At 47.6% G+C, this 17,645-nt stretch overlaps 5 protein-coding genes across 5 annotated transcripts; 1 reads left to right on the plus strand and 4 right to left on the minus strand.

Annotated features, from left to right (window-relative positions):
* Window positions 1–513: 513 nt before the first annotated feature.
* N7447_006161 (uncharacterized protein) lies at window positions 514–3,672 on the minus strand (the record flags this gene model as incomplete). Its single annotated transcript, XM_057230423.1, has 3 exons — window positions 514–652; window positions 838–3,590; window positions 3,655–3,672. 3 exons carry the CDS (start codon window positions 3,670–3,672, stop codon window positions 514–516), a joined length of 2,910 nt encoding a protein of 969 aa, XP_057085513.1.
* Window positions 3,673–8,401: 4,729 nt separating this feature from the next.
* Window positions 8,402–8,897, minus strand: N7447_006162 (uncharacterized protein; the record flags this gene model as incomplete). The annotated part of the gene is made up of 4 exons (XM_057230424.1): window positions 8,402–8,558; window positions 8,587–8,690; window positions 8,751–8,787; window positions 8,878–8,897. 4 exons carry the CDS (start codon window positions 8,895–8,897, stop codon window positions 8,402–8,404), a joined length of 318 nt encoding a protein of 105 aa, XP_057085514.1.
* Window positions 8,898–9,406: 509 nt separating this feature from the next.
* N7447_006163 (asparaginase) lies at window positions 9,407–10,471 on the minus strand (the record flags this gene model as incomplete). The annotated part of the gene is made up of 1 exon (XM_057230425.1): window positions 9,407–10,471. The coding sequence occupies one exon, from the start codon at window positions 10,469–10,471 to the stop codon at window positions 9,407–9,409; it is 1,065 nt and encodes a 354-aa protein (XP_057085515.1).
* Window positions 10,472–10,838: 367 nt separating this feature from the next.
* On the minus strand, window positions 10,839–13,391 carry N7447_006164 (threonine/serine exporter family protein; the record flags this gene model as incomplete). The annotated part of the gene is made up of 1 exon (XM_057230426.1): window positions 10,839–13,391. One exon carries the CDS (start codon window positions 13,389–13,391, stop codon window positions 10,839–10,841), a length of 2,553 nt encoding a protein of 850 aa, XP_057085516.1.
* Window positions 13,392–16,848: 3,457 nt separating this feature from the next.
* On the plus strand, window positions 16,849–17,617 carry N7447_006165 (putative DUF341 family oxidoreductase; the record flags this gene model as incomplete). The annotated part of the gene is made up of 3 exons (XM_057230427.1): window positions 16,849–16,896; window positions 16,950–16,968; window positions 17,019–17,617. 3 exons carry the CDS (start codon window positions 16,849–16,851, stop codon window positions 17,615–17,617), a joined length of 666 nt encoding a protein of 221 aa, XP_057085517.1.
* Window positions 17,618–17,645: the final 28 nt, after the last annotated feature.

Genomic DNA, 17,645 nt, shown 5'->3' on the forward strand with positions numbered 1-17,645 from the left:
TCGAATCCAGCCAACCTTAAGCCGGTAGTTGCTCGTGAACTGCTGAAGAGAGTGGGGATTTGTCCCAAATAGACCTATCTCAGGCTCAGCTTAGTCAATGATACCAACGAGGCGGTTCTCATCAGCATTGACCATGAAATTACACATTCGAAATTCTCGGTGAAGGAGGACCATAGGTAGTGAGAATATCATAGGCAGAGCATCAATATATTGGTGAATTACTGGGTGGACATGATTCGGAAAGGCTGCTAAGAGTCGCCTCAGATCTTTTTCTTGTTATGGAACAAGATAATGTCGCGACTCATCTTGTTCGCAATGCGTTTGGTGGAGGAACATAATCTGTTTTGTAGTGTGATGAGCGTCCTGTATTGTCACTGTGATTTTCTTCTAACCGGCGTCATTAATGTGAATATGCCTCTGAAGATGTCAGTTTATTTACAAATACGGCCAAAAGCCCCTCCTAGGGTTTAATAAACAAGCAGGACATTCCTCTCTTTGCCATCATGAATCTTGTCAATAACACAAGTCCAACAGAAGCTCCGATCGATCGGCAAGCAGATGCACCGATATTTTCTTGAACGTGCAATACTTACCGCGGCCAGTCTCACCATCCACTGCCAGTTTCCGCGCCGATCGTGTGTTGCCGGTGTTGCTGACGCCGAACGTAGCACGAGTAACCCACTCGGAGGATCCAGAATCTCCTCCCAACAGTCAATGGAAATTAATTTTACTCCCGCAGCTGCAAAGGTGGGATCGTGTATGCACTTGCTGTCGGCAGGATCAAGGACCACCATTTCTACATCCCTCAAGCCCTTCAGTATATCTAAATCGCCCAACCATTCGCCTCTATCGTTAACGGAGACTGCTGTTTCAACGTAATAGGCCTCCATACCCCGGGAGTTAGTCGATTCAAGACTGACGGGTCCTTCCCAGCCTGTAAAAGACAAATGAATGGAGGTGCCGTCGAACATTCCACCGGCTGAATTTCCATCAAACGAGTTGTGATTGACAAATTTCCACTTCTCAATATCATGTTCACGGACCTCTACCTCAGGAGGAGAAACCAACAGCGTAACTCCTGGCTTCCCAACATTCCCCATAACATGGGAGACAGCACCCGAGCAGAGACTCTTCAGTGACATTGGATCGTGGAGTAGTTGTTCAGCGATGAACAGGGAGTTGCCACTTGATATTGCTAGTACATCTGCGAGCTTAGCAAGGTCGACGCTAATTTCCCCTGCCTCAAACTGTAGAATTGCGGCAAATGCATATTCACGGGACAGGGGGCTTGGGTATATTGTTGCAGGTGTATTTGCTTCGCGCGCTTGCTGTTTTGCAAGTGGACTCAATGAATCAAGTTCTTTGACCATGGACTGCGCCCAATTCCAAGAGTGAATGGGGCCTTTGATTACACCCATGGCAACAGTGGCATAGGGTAGGTGGGACCTGTAATAGTCCACAACTCGTCCAAGCGCGAGAAGGGACCTCCCATGGGATGAGTGCGTCACGGTGAAATGATGCAAAATATATTCTGCCACAAGATCGAGCTGAAGAAGACCTTTGTCCAAAAGGTCTTCGATTATGTCGAAGGAAACTGCGTCCGAGATGGGTTTGGTTTGGGGTGAAAGCTGGCTAGTATTTCTTCTATAAACGGCCGCAAGGCTATGGTCACCGAAGGCGAAATTGAATATAACTGACTGCTGACTAGGAAGGGGGCCATCATCGACAAATTGCGCGAAAAAGTCATCTTGCGCGTTTGAGTCGTCATCCTGCATATCAGGATTGAAATATTGCGGGACATGACGGCTAGACGCTTCCGGTGAAGCGAAACAAGTCCAGATTTCTCCGGGCGGACTCTTGAGGAGATGGATGCCATCCACGTAGAGGTTTTCATATTCATCCCACTTCCTCTTTGTTCCTCCGTGGGAAGTTCGTGTGCTTTGGACATCAATTGATGTGTAGGCATAGCCACTCTCGCTTCGAAATCGAATCACGTAATCTGACGACGAGAGACGGTACTGCTTGCACTGCGCGCGGAGTACTTTGATTCTTGCCTCTCGATTCTTGATCATGCAAACCAAAGATGAGAGGCTTGCTAAGCCGAAAAAGGTTGAGGCGGAGTTTCCCGCGTTTCCAATCCATGATTTTCCATAATTAGTACCATATCTCATGAGTTGCATCGCAATATTTTTCTCGTTGTCGTTCTCACCAAGAAGTAAGTCTATACCGCCTTGGAATGGAAATATGAGCTGCAATAGCTTCATCAAACGTCTGAGGGATTGGCGATCATCTTTTAGCAGATCCACTACCTCAAAGCCAGCCAAGTCCGCTGACAGGTCCAGGGGTTGGTCAGCAATTTGACTTAGTTTTGCTTCGTAGAGACTAGAGAAGAGCTTCCAAAGTGATTTCAGGATCTTCGCGGCGGTGAATGCAGCATCGTCCGCGCCCAGCGATGCGCCGAGTATCAGAGCTTGTAGCTGTGCGACTGATATTCTAGAATCGCGCATAGTGGACCGTTCACGATGAACAATTCCATAGTACCTGAGACTGGCTAGTGGCAAAGACCAGTATACTCCGTCTGTCCGGGGTCTCGCTTGAGGAGTGATTGAGATAGTGACGATTCCACTTGCTTTGACCAAAGTGTCTTTCTGGTGTATTTCTTGTGTGGTGGGGCCTAGAACAACAAGATCGGGATAAATATGCCAGGAGACTAATCCAAGTAGGATTCCGCCGTCTGTAATTTGCAGGGGCTCACCACGGATCAGCTTATCAAGGGTAGTCAATGCGCGATTGAGGTTGAGAATCACACTGTCATAAGATCGTGTCTTTGGAGTCGAAGCATGGCTGGAAGATGATTGGGATTTAACGGCGACCGAAAGGTTGTTGACAATTAAATTAATTTGAATCTGCTGCATCGCCTGAGCTTGATCGGCAACTTGTAGCCATGCCCGTGCACTGGCATCCCAACTCCCAAGTGACACCCGATCAATCTCATGGGCGGCAGCCGACCAAGCCAAATAATTGTCCACGATCTCACCGGATTGAGCTTGGCTTTTGATGGTGGTTTGTCGATGGCTGACCAACTCTGCCCAAATCGCTGTGGCCTCTTGGGGGGACCAGATCCTGGCTAGCATACACGCGAGAAGGTGCATGCGGAGCACGGACTTTCCACTCGTCGCACTAGCCCATATTGTGGTCGAGTCAATCCCTAGATGAGATCCGAAAAACCCATCAACGATAACCTTGGGGTTCTCCGTCTTCTGTGTCATCTCTTGAACGATCTGACTAGCGCGGGTTCCATATGCTTCAAGCAGCACTGGTACGTCTGGAAGGACATCATCAAACAACACACCCAGTCGACGGGCGAGAATGTGAAACGACCCGTCTTCTGCCGTTTGTCGTCGAGATTTGGAAAGTTGTTTTCCCAACAGCTGGAGCTCAGCTGGGGCTTCACATTTCACAAGACAGAAGTCGATATTAGTATGAGCTAGAGCGATATTGGACTCGGCCACCGCATGTAAGGGGGTCCCAATTATATTCTGAACCGAGAACGACATATCTTTCGCAAAGAAATCAGAAAGGGGGCGTCCCTGTGCAGGATTGTTGTTTGTGAGAGGGCGCCCAACCTTTTACCTTTTTTTATTGGGCACTCACCCTGCTCACCCATGTCATGCGATCGAAAAGCGGCGGTAATATATTTCCCTACTTGGCTAGATCAGATCGATTGCCATACAAAGATTACATAGCTTGTATGCAACCGCCCGTCCGGGTAAGAAGTGAGTGAGCGCCGCCTTAGCGTCGGAAGGTGACTATTGAGTCGAATCGTGCAACGCATTGACCCTTTCAGCTAAAAGATAGTGTAGCCAACATGGGGAATAATTGGACCACCTTGATGCAAATCAAATGTGCTGTCTTGGCATCTGCACACAGCCACCCGCTACGAAGCACTTTGATTTCTCAAACATTTTCAAGGGATGTCATTGTCACCAGCGAAATTTAACGTTAAGGGAAAAAGAGTACACTAAATTCTAAAAGGAAAGGGGAAAGGAAGAAAATGATTGGGTGCAATAAGTGGGTCGCGAGGTTACGAGATCTGGGCTCCAAACAGCACAAACAATGCAGACAATGCAAACATGAACACAACCACTCGAGATCGCAATGATCACGTATCTACTCTCTAGTCTCCGTATAGAGTATATTCTGTTTGATCAGCAGCTTCATATATGTTTTTTTGTTCTCAACGCCATTTTAGCAAAATATCTAAGCACTTTTTTCTGTCTTCTCTTCGGTGTCATTTACCTCCATCAAGCTCCTAATTCCGTCTCTTGGTAAGGACCCATTGACATGGGGCCAATATCATTTCAAATACTATCTGACCTCCATCTCGAAACTCATTCCTCATACAAAAGCTTCAAGTTTTCGCAAGCTGCATCATATCTTGCCCTTCTTGGAGATATCGGTCACGTCGCTAACGATGAACTCTTTTCATTTCTGGAAGTCTAGCTAGGCCGCTATTCAGTTGTGTTTTTCCTCTTGGGCAATCATGATCCATATCATCTTTCGTTTAAAGTTGCGAAGGCCAAGATACACAGCTTTCAGGCCTCCATGGTCAAAAAGTCTTTGATGGGCAAATTTGTTTTTCTTGACCAAACGCGCTACGATGTAACCAAAGACCTAACTGTGTTGGGCTGCACCTTGTTCTCGCAAATCTCCATCCAGCAGGAATTCACAGTCGAAAGTCGAATGGTGGACTTTGAAGATATCCTTCGGTGGAACGTGGATGGCCACAATGCTGCACATTAGTCAGACGTCGAGTGGCTCAATACTCAAGTTTCCACAATTTCTAAAAACGAACCCCTGCGGCGGATTGCAATATTCACCCATCATAGCCCCACCGTCGATTCGCAATCTATAGACCCAAAACATATTGGCAATAATGTCTCTACGGGATTTGCCACAGACCTAAGTCACGAGGAATGCTGGACTAAACCTGTCGTCGTGGCATGGGCATTTGGTCACACACATTTCAACTGTGATTTCACAGACGCGAATGGGAAATCTATCATATCGAATCAAAAGGGCTATCGTTTGATTCCAGTGAAAGATTTCAATCCAGCAAGGGTGTTTCCTATTGGAGAACGTCAGGGAAAAGCTTGAGTTTGATGTCCGCTTGGGTCATACCCTGCGCAAGAGGATGTGTCTCTTAAGCGCCATAATTATTTTAAGCAAGCTACAGGCTATGGTTTTCAAAGGCTATCTCCACTCGAAAGTGAACACCCGGTGCACACGTCCAGGTGAAGGCTAGTAGTGATATATTTACAAAGTATCTACAGGGTCCCTTTATGTACATGTATCAATTTGGGGGGAGATACCCGCCGAGATATCCATTGGATCAACGAAATTTAAAGTAAAAGTCAACGCTGTCGTCTCATCGCCTGCGCTCGGGCTCAGTCGCCAGTAGCAAAAATGTTCCCTATACAAAATAACCCAAATATGCTCTCAACCATTCCTTGAGACTGATGGCACCGAAAGCCTAATGCAAAGAGCCCAGAACATGCTTCATATTCTTGAAAGAAAGAGTAGACGCCAGACATGGCCGTGCCTGGTGGCGGTCGTGGTACAGCTTGCATAGCAACTCTTTCCTCGGTACTCCGAGGTATCCTTCGAGGTTGATACGCTCCTCTTTGTCTGACAGCTACTGGAGGGGGGGCATGATTTCAACGAAGTGCGCATAGGTACGCATGTGTGCTGATGTATTTCAGGGGGAATCCGCAGCATACCAAGCCTTCATCTTAGTCAGAATCAGAATGGATGGATGGAAAATGTCGACTATATAACAGGTCAGCAAGGGCTCTGTGTTGAGCAGTTGGTATCGTACTCTAGCATACATTGAACGCGTTGGCAAGTCCTTGGGTCTCACCTTAAATCTATGGCAGTGCGCAGGGACGAGGAGGGCGTCGCATTCCTCCGAGTCAAGTATTTCGTGGAGTCCATATTCATTGGCTAATCGGCGCCGAAAGGGTCTTCAAGTTCCTCGTCGGATAGATCAGTAGCACCGGCCTTTTCCAATACCATAGCTCCAAATTCTGCTGGCTTTTCTGGGTCTCTGATTTCATATAGGCGACAAGGTCTGCCGTGCATTGTGTTCCATGCGGGTTGACTTCAAACTTCTCGAAATATCGGGCCATCTCTGTGATACCTCGTTACCGTCTGCTCCATCAATTTCTCGGTATCTTCAACGGATCTTCATACGCTTTTTAGTTCTCCATAGATAAGGCTCATCATTTCTTCATTCCAATCGCAATTCTATGTCGAACAGAACATGTTATCAACAATTTGTACCCCAGACGCATGAAGGAGGTCCGTGGTTCTATTGGATTGGTCGAGCAGTTCTTGATCTTTCATACTATCTACGATCGACTCGCGGGGTACGTTGAATACTTGAGCAGTGGAAGCTGAGGCCAACCAAAGACCACCCAGGCCGACTTATTGCAGGGCCAACTCATGATGTGGATCGAAACGTCACAAACCACTGGTCAGTATCCTACCATTGGTGGGAGATTCAAAAACGTTTTAGCAGCCTCTTCCTCGGAGATCGACAAGGTAGCGATGTTGATCTCCTTTACTCGTGAGGATGTTAAAAGGCTTGCTTACGATGTCTAGAGGGTAAAATTCTAATTGTTCAAGGTCAGTGGAAATCGTAGCAAGTGTATAAAAGTATCTGAAAAGACTACCAAAACAGACTTCTCAAAGACATGATACGCCTGCAGGCTGTCTTGTTATTGTCTACGATGTGTTAATAGCGGGAGTGAACCAAATATATATTTTTCGGCTACTTTTCTGAAATTTCATCCTAAGCCCGCACCCACAGACATAACCCACACACACGTAAACATACAAGGGTCTTCCACTTGTTTCCAACTGAACAAATATAAGGGTAAAAATTGAGATCTAAAAGACACAGAACATAGGAGTGATTTGGAATCCAAAAAGACAAAAAATAGTTTCCCTGGGAATCGAACCCAGAACCTTTCCGGAACATATGCTAATCGCATTTGTTAACGGAAAATCATAACCGCTAGACCAGGAAACTGTTTGATGGAATATGACACAAATTATCGTCTCATGAACAAGCCCTAAACTAAATAGATAAATTGGCCAAGTATTGGTTCCAACAATGGCAGAAGTGGCAGGAGCGGGAAGAAAAAAGGACAAAAAGGCAAGGACAACATGTTCTCCTCCCGGCTACAGAATATCCAGGGCCGCAATAACAGAGCTTGACAACACTCAGCATAAGAGCAATATACAATAGAGTAAGGAAAAATACTACTGATTTGAGCAGTAAGAATCAACGCGACTATCCAAATATTCTAATGAGGTATAATGGAACCAATCTCGTTTTCTTGTCGATCTCGGAGGAAGAGGCTCCTTAAGGAGATCTCAAAGTTCCCACCGATAGTAGGACTTCGACCGGAGACTCTAGTTTTTCGATATATACTTGTTGTATTGACTATGGGATAATTGTGGTTCTCGTTAGTGCATTTGTGTCTTAGTACTCACTGGTCGACCTTACTTCGAGATTCAGTATAGACGACTGAGAGCTATTTCACTGTCTGAGAGAGTTCCGTGCACAAAGTCAAAAGCTGGTCGGAGTTCAATATTTCTCTAAATGCATGTTGAGAGAAGTCACAAGTTATAGTTCATAGAAACCCTGGACGTGGTTGCCTCAGGGAGGAATGGCCATCGAACTTAAACATCCTGGAACAACAACCTACTCGTCCTTCACCTGGTGAGGTTGAGCTGACTAGGGTGGAGTGAATATGTAAGTGTCAACAAACCCTAGAGCTGTGCTTATTCCATCTTGACCGCATGTTCTTCGACGCTGGTTGGAATCTGCAAAATACACATAAATTGATTAGTCGTCTAGGACCGATACAAGAGCATGTCCGAGCGATTTTTGAAGCTGGCCCTATAGTCCATGCGCATCCCCACCTGCCGCTGCCTTTGTCTCGGTATATTGTGACTTTTGGATATATTCGATGACTCTGTTTCTCTACTTCTCGCCCTCGTCTGCCTCTCGTCTGCTGCTTTAACAGCTCCGAGGAAAATAGACCACTGGCGGATATGTTGGAAACAAGCATTAAGCAACATGGCAAATTAGGCAATTGGAAAGCATAAAGCCCGCGGATGGGAGGTATGGTTTAAACCCGTTCGAACGGTGACTTGCTCACGCATGATAATAGGACACTTCATTTGCATATCGAATCTGACATCACAGTGCTTTGAGCCGATTATCGAAACAGACAATATCTTCAGGACACTGTGTACCCATTCAGTTTTGGGGTTCTCGCCAGCGAGTCCCCGCCAATCTCCGAACTGCTTGCCCCCCCTCTTTCCCCCTTCAGCACCACCCGCGCACCCACTCTCCCACACGCACCCAGAATGTGGGTGGATCTTCTTCCATCTTGACAACCTCCCGCAAAGGGGACTGCAGGCACTGGAAGGCAGACTCACGTCCACGGCGGCGGCGACGAGACTTTTCCCGAGACGCTGCCAAACTTGTGCTTGGCAATTTGCTGCTCGCACGCAACAATCTTCTCGTCCACCTCCCGTCGCATCTGCTGCAACCCGTGGTAGGTCACCAGCAGCTTGCGGAGGTCATCGAGGGCCGGCTTGCGCTTCTTCCTCGCCTTGACGGGAACTATATGTCAGTTTGTGTGGAGAATATAGATAGGAAATTAAGGGCTCACCTGCGAGGAATCACGGCCCGCCGCGCGCTTTCTCTTCCTCATGCATGAAGGCTGTTACAGAATCAGAACTCGTTCACATAGACCGGGAGGATCGGGGTGGGGACTCGCCAGTGAGGGCTGTTCATACTCGCTCTCGCTGGTATCCATGTTGTTTTACACGGTGGATACAAAGAGCGATATGGATATGATAGAAAGTAAACCGAGGTTATATCGCACTCTTGTGTGATTTATACTATGATACAGTAGGTACTGTAGTTTGGCATATATTTGAATAGCTATTGTGTTCATTATGCGGGTGAATAACATAGGATGTCACCGAATGAGCATGATTGACTTCTGTAATTTACTAGAACAATAATGACGGCACAATGGAGACAATCAGAACCACATATGAATAGCCAACTCCCTTGGGGTAAAAATTCTATTGAAAGATATTGTTTGCATGTTAACACATTCATTGAAATTGAGACTAACCCAAACTAAAAGTGACATTAATAGTAATTAATAGAAAATTAAGGAACAAGTGAGAGATTCGCTAAACACCCAGTGAATCGAATAAGAATAGTATGATGGAGGGTCGTATTGAATATGATACCTATTAGTATATGCTCTATAATAACTTAGTTAATGCCATATACCGCCTCCGTTCAACTCAATCATGCTGCCCGCACTCGAAAGCAAGGCGAGTACTTCCCAGTCTGAACACCAACAGTATTAACGATGTTTTGGTGGTGAAAGGCAGAAAGTGCCTGACGCATCTCAGGTTCTCCAATCTTAAGCTGCTCCAAAATCTCCGCCACAGCCAAGTAAAGAACACCAATATTACCATCTTCAATCTTCACCGAAATTCCAATCGCACCCTTAGCCCCAATGGATCGTGTTTGCTCACACTCCCGAACCCCAATCCCATAGCAACCATCCGCCCCGAGCTTCCCAATCAACATACCTCGGAATGCAGTCATGAGGATCGTACAAAACCGATTCTCCCCCGCGACAAGCTCAGGATATTTCCACATAGCATGAAAAACCCGACTTAACGCCTCAGTCCTCGATGACGGACCACCGCCCGAAACCACATCCGCCGCCGCAGCAAAGGTCGCATTCATACGAGCCAAACAATGCAATTTAAAAGCCGGTGCAGGCAAATTACACCCATCAAGACCCCACACGGCCTCGTCCACCTCAAGACCACAGACATCCTCAACAACACGCTTGACATGCATCTGAACTGGATGGGTAGAGAGGTGATAATCCGCCACATCTCCACCTAACATCTTCGCACCCGCAATCATCCCGACATGTTTGCCAGAGCAATTGCTGCAAATCGGAGTCGGGGTGAAATCGCTCTTGATCCAAGCGCGTTGCACGATATCTGAGATAGGGGGATGTGCACCGCAGCGCAGATCTGTCTCAGAAGCAGAGACTTTCGATAACATACTCCGGGCGCGAGCGATATGTCGTTCCTCGCTGCTATTCGAGGCGCACATGAAAGCTAGATCGGCTGAGTCGAATTTGAATTTGTCCACTGCGCCTGTTTCGAGGATTGCTAGTGCCTGTGCGGGTTTGGCCGCTGAGCGGGCGAGGGTCATTCGATATGGGTCGCCGACCGCATAGAGGAGGTTCCCTGCGGCGTCAATGATGGCTGCGTGGACGCTGTGTCGATTTTCTACGACGCCGCTGCGATCTGAGGTGATGAAGTCGGTTGGAATGAGGCTTCCCATTTTGGATTCTCTTGTGTTGCAGTAAGGATACGTTGATTTAGTCTTTTGCCGTGATGTGTCACTGCGGTCGGAAAGCTCCGACACGAGACGAGATGAGCCCACTATTTTTTAGACGAGATGAGTCCACCATTTTTGGGCGATCAGAATTAAGGTTCTGTATGATACTAATAGTGGTTGGTATATTGTTTAAAGTAGATCGTGGTAGAAGTCTAAGATGATATCGCTCAATGACGCCTCCGTCTAAATGTATGAAATGCAATGTAAAACCCAAACGCTGAATGACGCTGATAACCCGAAGTGTAGAACAAAAAAGCGCAGAGATATCACACATGTATGATAGAAATATGAAAAGAAAGCAAATGAATAACTAGAAGCTGAACAGACCAGTTCGCTTCTTGCCGTAAGGATAGATAACCAAAGCCGCGATGAACAGTCCGACTGTGATACCGATCGCGACTTGGATCATGCCGAAACCAAGACTGGCAACTGAAGTGTCGGAATAAGAACCGGAATTTGAACTGGTCCCATTTTTATTGAGGTTCTGACGGACCTCGTCGGCATATCTGATGCCAGCGATCAAAGATCCACTAGAAGCAAGACCAGAAGGGACCAGCACAAATATACCAGGAAGAATGGCAGTGGCAGCATGACCATGCCAGAGACGACTGTACAGATTGCCCAAGACACCGATCGTGAATGCGCCGACAGTATTGGCGACTTCTGAATTGCTGCCGAGCTTGGTGCTGCTGAAATAGTTGGCAACGTACCCGGACAAAGCGATAAACACCATGACGGGCATCTGCTTCCATTTTCCGTGGTTCACAATGGCTAGGAAAATAGCGTAGATGGCCACGAAGGGGAATGTGCGCACGTATATCGAGCCGTAGACATCCATGCCTGAACACGTGGATGCAGATGTCGCATTGCCATCCATTAGCCCATAGATCGTAGTCCCCACCGTGATACCGTAGCCCAAAAAGAGGGAATAGATAATGGCATACACCATGCGGATCGAACCAGCGATGATCTGATGAGATTGCAGTTCCAGACTGCTACAAAGAACCATGAATCCAGGGAGAATCAGAGCGATGGATGATTGCGCCATAGCGGAGAAGCAGAAAAGTGGTTCCGATTTACCGTTACGGTGAACCATGATACTACCGAATGCGCGGGCGAGGAAGGAAGTCACGATAGCAGCAGTAACCTCAAAGACATTGGAGTAGAGGGTAGACCGTGGCGCAAGAACATGCTGCATCAGTCCGACAATGCAGCCGAGACAGAAGATGATGGGCATATCGATTGGTCGCGCCATGAAAGCGAACGGGCCAACAGTCGCACTAGCAAGACCGTACACCAGGACCAAGACCCATTTGTTGACTCGAGGCTTGCGCTGCATGATCTCGTCTAGTTCTTGAGTCGCCTCTTCGACGCCGATAAGATCGTGGACGACATTCTTATAAACGTTGTGGGTATCAGCAAGACGACCCAGGTCGACTCCCTGAGCCATTCGCACGAGCTTGACTTCGGCCGTGCGTGTCGTAGGGTCATCAAAAGACATGATCATACAACCGGGCAGATATAAGAATTGGCCCGACACTTCCAACACCCGGGCGGTCATTTGCATGTACTCCTCTAGACGATGGGTCGGCGCACCGTAACGCATAAGTGCACGACACAGCTGCATGATATACCGCTGACGTGCGATAATTTCTGCGATGTGGACGGTGACACGGATCTCATCTTCCAGACGGGTCTTGTGCTTCTTGTGCTTCTTGTGCTTCTTGTATACACCCGGAGCGGCCTCCACTCCAGCAGGCAGACTGGCCGTGCTCAGGTTCATGGAAGCATTGATCAGCGAGGCGGTGGACCGATGAGACGATTTCTTATACCATTTGAGCTTCTCCTTGCGCGGGGTCGCAGTACCCGAGACTGGCTGGGACGCAGGGCAAGGGGGCGTGATAGAACCCTTCTTGGGAGTGGAGACACCGGAAGAGACCTGTGTGTCGCTGTCAGAGTCATCGGTGATGACACTTTCCGGGCGTGAAGAGGTTCCGCTCTGGGACGCTTGGAGCTTCAGCAGCTGCGACAAAATACCGCTGCCGCCGCCGAGTCCACTGGATCGTCTGCGCTGAGTAAAGTCCCTGATCAAATTCTCGGGGGTCGTCTGTCCCGACCGCTGATATGCGCCCCGTGGTTTGCGCTTGTGAAGCTCCATGGTCATGCTACGGACCAAGCGATGAGCCTCGGCGCTGGGGGGCGGCTCGTGAAAACTCTCGCCACGCTCCAATGCCTGCTCCCGGTTGGCATCATATTGATCGCGGCGGGCCTGCAGTTCCTCGGGTGAGATAGCGGTGTCAAGGTCGTCTGGAATGTATGAGGCGTTGAGCGGCTCACCCTCATCCGAGGGGCGACCGAGCCGTTCCGTTAAGCGACTAGTTTTCTGTCGCAAAAGGTGACCGGTAGCTCTGAATCGGTCGCGCGCCGAGGTGGTGCGGTCCATATGACCATTCATATGACCCAAGACATCATGTTTCTCCGATTCGCTAACTTCGTCGGGGGTGTGTGCGTTGGCGAGGCCAGAGCCGCGGCGGGAATGTGTGGGGGCTGGCGGGGTGATGGTTCCAGATAGCGGGACTTCGCTGAGGCCCGGCGGTAATAACGGGCGCGACGAGGGATGTGCGGCAGATTCATTTCGGCGCACACTCATCGAACGAAAGCGAACCCGATGAGATCGGTCGCGACGGCTTGCCGATGGCTCGGGCCGGGCTTCATAATGGTGATCATATTGGTTGGCATCGGCAGTAGCCTCGCGCTCGAGACTTTGGCGATCACTGGGATTAGGAGTGGTTGGAAGAGGGTATTCTGTGTATTCCGCGTATTCTTCATTTGGGCTGGGATGTGGGTTGGAGATGCCCGACATGAAGGAAATTTGGGTGAGCTTGGCTCACGGGAGATTGGCCGAGAGCTGCAAGCCGTTATGCAAGGCACACCGCAACAGAAGAAAAAAAAAGATATAAAGGCGAACACCGTGAAAAGGAAACGATAAAAAGAGCTCTGGAGAAAGAAACGTATAAAAAAAAAATCTGAGAGTCTAGAACATAACAATGGCAAAACCAAGGAATTGGCGCGCAAGAATTCCCTCAAAAGGATTTAGGGTCTTGGATAGTTAAAATATAAGAAAAAAGAGAGCTAAGAAGAGGTCTAGATCTTAATGAAATCATGGAACTTGGATCATGGATCTTATATGCTTCACATATACTTTGTAGGCGCAACCCTAACTTGACCCTTAATCCCATAGTTTGTGAATGCACCATGGACAATTGACCTCTCTCCCCCTATCATTTGTCCGCCGGGGAATAAAATTATTCTAGAGTTTCTAGTGTACGTACTTCCCTGCAAATCAGTGTGTTGTGGGTCATCGTGGCGATCTTTGTTCTATCCACTCCGAGCCATCCGGTCTAAAATAGTTTGTATCTTCTAGACCATAATTTTTGTACCGACTTTATATAGTATAAATGCTTTGTTTTTTTTTTTTGTTATTTTAACTTTTATTTTGTTTCCATATCTCTTATCTTTAATACACAAATCACCCCTTAGGCCGCGTTCAGACTGCCCAAAACGTCGATCCTGACCCACGTCTTGGGCATCTATTTTGCAGCCACCTCCTGAGAGTGGAGTGAAAGGTGTTAAGAGTCCCTTGCAACTCTGATGATCCAAAGGGAGAGAAAGGGATAGGCGAACATACAGCAGACTTATAGATAGAAATATGACCCACAAAATCTATTACGAAGCGCCGAGAACTCAAGGCCGCCACCCGGTGGGGTCAAAATGGCGTAAATCTGTGCGGTTGCACATGATACAATTAGGTCGAGACCCCTCGATGCTATCTTGTACAAGAGCTCTTCTTATCTCAGGTCTGACCGCTGCCTCTTAGAAACGGAGGAACCCACAAGGCATGCCGCGCATGGAAGCCACGTAGTGAAAGGGACGAGGCACCAGAATGCGGTCCGAGCTGTCTAGTAGATCCACCTTCCCAGCTATGAGCGCTCAAGCACTACGAAGCCCGATCTCTCCAACCAGAAATATGTACATCATTCAAAGCCCAGCTGCATAGTGTAGAGCGTTTGGATTTGGTGGGCATCCCAGTCGGAGGAATATTGCGAAGCGGTTATGGTGGGATTGTATCGTAAGAAGTGAATCCCATAAAGCAGAGTCGAGTCAAAGAGCCAACCTGATGGGGAATATGGTTGAAGCTTTTTAGGTCTCACATTTTCCTTGCCTGCATCACGAATCGAAAACCAGTCATCCAAGTCCAGGGCAAAATGTAACCGGGCAATACGATTGGTCAAAAGAGCCAAAACGGATCCTGCGGTGATAAACGTTGCCACCACCAAATGGGTCCGGGCAAAGATAGTCCGAGCAAAAAAAAAAAGATTAGAGCATGAGGATAATATACTGGGGGGAAAATAAAAATAGTAGGAACTAAAGGAGATACAATATGAAGTTCTACCCAGATGAAGTCATGGAGATGCTGGAGAGAATCTGGAGATTCCGACCCTCACGACGTCAACGGGCGGTACTGTGGGGTTGTTTTTGCCTGGCAGAAAATTAGTTGTTATGGAACCAGTCACTTGATGATTTTCAAACATTAGATAGATGATAGCTATTCCTGAAGCATAAAGACTTCAATGTTTAGTAGGCTGGCAAAGGCCAAAGCTTTCCGGCGTTGTTCAGCAAATCTAGTTATACGGAGCGCGAAGTATGATTTTATATATATGGCCGGCCTGTCTGTATATGCTCGGCATGAATCCGAACTCTGAAGCTACAATTGCAACAATTCCAAAGACACTCGGACGTCTTATTTGATGCCGACTCAATCAACAGAGAGGACGAAAGGGACGTAGGTGATGCGCAAGATTTTAGAATATGCTACGTTGATTCAGAGGCCAAACAAGAAAGGGTTCGATAAGCTGCGATAAGCTTCGTATTGCGACAAGATTGTTTGTAAAGAACTGGGGAGAGGTTGGGCAATGATGACTCCAATCCTCTTTCTATTGGTTCTTCCCAACCTGCGCAGGTAACCCAAGTTCGCTCTTTCTGGAGGGCGCGATGTCCCCACCTGAGACCATAAATACCTTTCCTTTTCGATGTGTGTTGCTTTCATACACGACTCAGATGACTCGGAAGGTATCTTCTTCCTATTCGAGTGTCGTGAAGAGGGCCTGGTAAATGTTTTGCACGAAGAGAAACCGGAAGTAGGACGGACAAGGAACGGAGAGCTGTTCGATTGCCTCAAGGGCTGCTCGCAGTTCCTAGAGGGTGTCGTCAGGACATCAGCACTATGAAAATCGAAGTCATCGGTGGGATGAGAGAATGGATTCGGAGTGTTTGAGGAGTTCTGAGGCAAGCCAGACAAGCCTGTTATCTGCGAATCTAGGAGAAAGTCATCCTCGTGCCTTCCCGAGGTCTTCATTCGGACCTTCCGGGTTGCCAGTGGCTGTCTATCACGTGAAAGCCTATGACAGGAAATAGAAGGAGTGTGAATTTGACCAAGTAAATGTGGTGTTTCCATATCTGGTCATTGATCAGCAAACAAGCCAAATTGGGTCAGTTGCTGGGTGTGGTACTTGTTCGAATCTGGTTGTATATTATGTAGTCTATGGTTATCACCTCTCACCGATAATATGTATTAAGTCCCACTCGCGCAACAGGATACCGTGTCAAGGAAGTCTTATTAGAGGCATTTCAATTAACATCTCATTATGGTGTCTGCTTAGATGTCTGTCCAAGCCGGCCGATCACTGGGAAACTAGGATTTGGTGAACTGTACAAATCCATACAAACCGACGTTTTGACATTGTAGTGTAGCCTATATGACTAGTTCTACTTAATGTATTACTACAATAGTCCGGAGTAAGAAGCTATGTAGATGGTTATTTCTCTCCTGTGAAAAGAAAAGCCAATAACCACCTGCCTTGACACACACCTTATCAATCTGGAAATACTAATGGGTGGTCCCTAACCGCCGTGGCTTTTTTTAGGGTTGTCAATTGGATTTAATACAATACTGAGTCAGTATACATGAGGTATTGAGACCGAGGTGTCTGTGCAACTGACAACTTCGCCGAGTTCAGGCCGAACTGGATTCCGAAGTTGATCTGTCTCATTACGGCGAGTTTCAGGGCCCTGGTCGTTCGTGCATGTCGATGAAACGAAGCCGAACGAGTTGATTTCCTTTTGCGCCGTGGGTTCTTGTTTGCCACAAAGGAAAATATAAAATGTCGCAAGAAGACATTACAATCACCATGGCAAGTCGCTGTGAGTCTTGATAACGGCGAGTTTTGCTCCACTTCACCTGTCGATCGCTACCCAACGCAATGCCGCTACGATTGTTGTGTCTCCATGGCTGGGGGACGAATCAGAAGGTAAGTTACCGACACTGCTGATAGGGGGGTGACAGCATACTAATTTCCAATAGATTCTACAGTCACAATTGAGTATGCAATCTCCTGCTTTAGTGGCGAGACACAAAACTCTAATTAAACAGGTGGCCTCATCCATGAACTCCAACGCGACAACACAGCGACCTTCTCTTTCCTTGAGGGGGACGTCGATTCAGGCCCCGGGCCTGGAATCGCCGGATACTATGATGGTCCGTACTACAGTTACTACCGTTTCCCACGCACCTTTTCCCACGAGGATAGCGATGAGTCCGACATCCTGGAGGCGTACGAGCAACTTAGTGAAACAGTTGCCTTGGAAGGTCCGTTCGATGGGGTTCTAGGCTTCTCCCATGGTGGCACATTGGCTGCTGGATTCATGATTCATCACGCCAAGATGAATCCAAATCAGCCCGCGCTATTTCGATGCGCAATATTCATCAATTCCCTACCACCATTCCGTATGGAACCTGGAAAGAATCCTGTTGTAGATGAAGGATTAGAGGGGTTTATTTCTATTCCCTGCGTGCATATTGCTGGGGCCAAAGACCCACTCTTTGAGTACTCAATGGCTCTCTATCGGCTCTGTGCTGCGAGGTATTCGACATTCGCGGTACATGGAAAGGGCCATGATGTCCCTGGTGATCGAAAAAATGTCGCCATCCTCGCAACTGCAATTCGAAAACTTTGCAATCAAATGTTGTGAAACCCAATACCAACGGAAGGGTCTTCCT

Source organism: Penicillium robsamsonii (genome assembly GCF_028829455.1).
Source record: "Penicillium robsamsonii strain IBT 29466 chromosome Unknown utg000003l_segment0_segment0, whole genome shotgun sequence".
NCBI classification, from domain to species: domain Eukaryota; kingdom Fungi; phylum Ascomycota; class Eurotiomycetes; order Eurotiales; family Aspergillaceae; genus Penicillium; species Penicillium robsamsonii.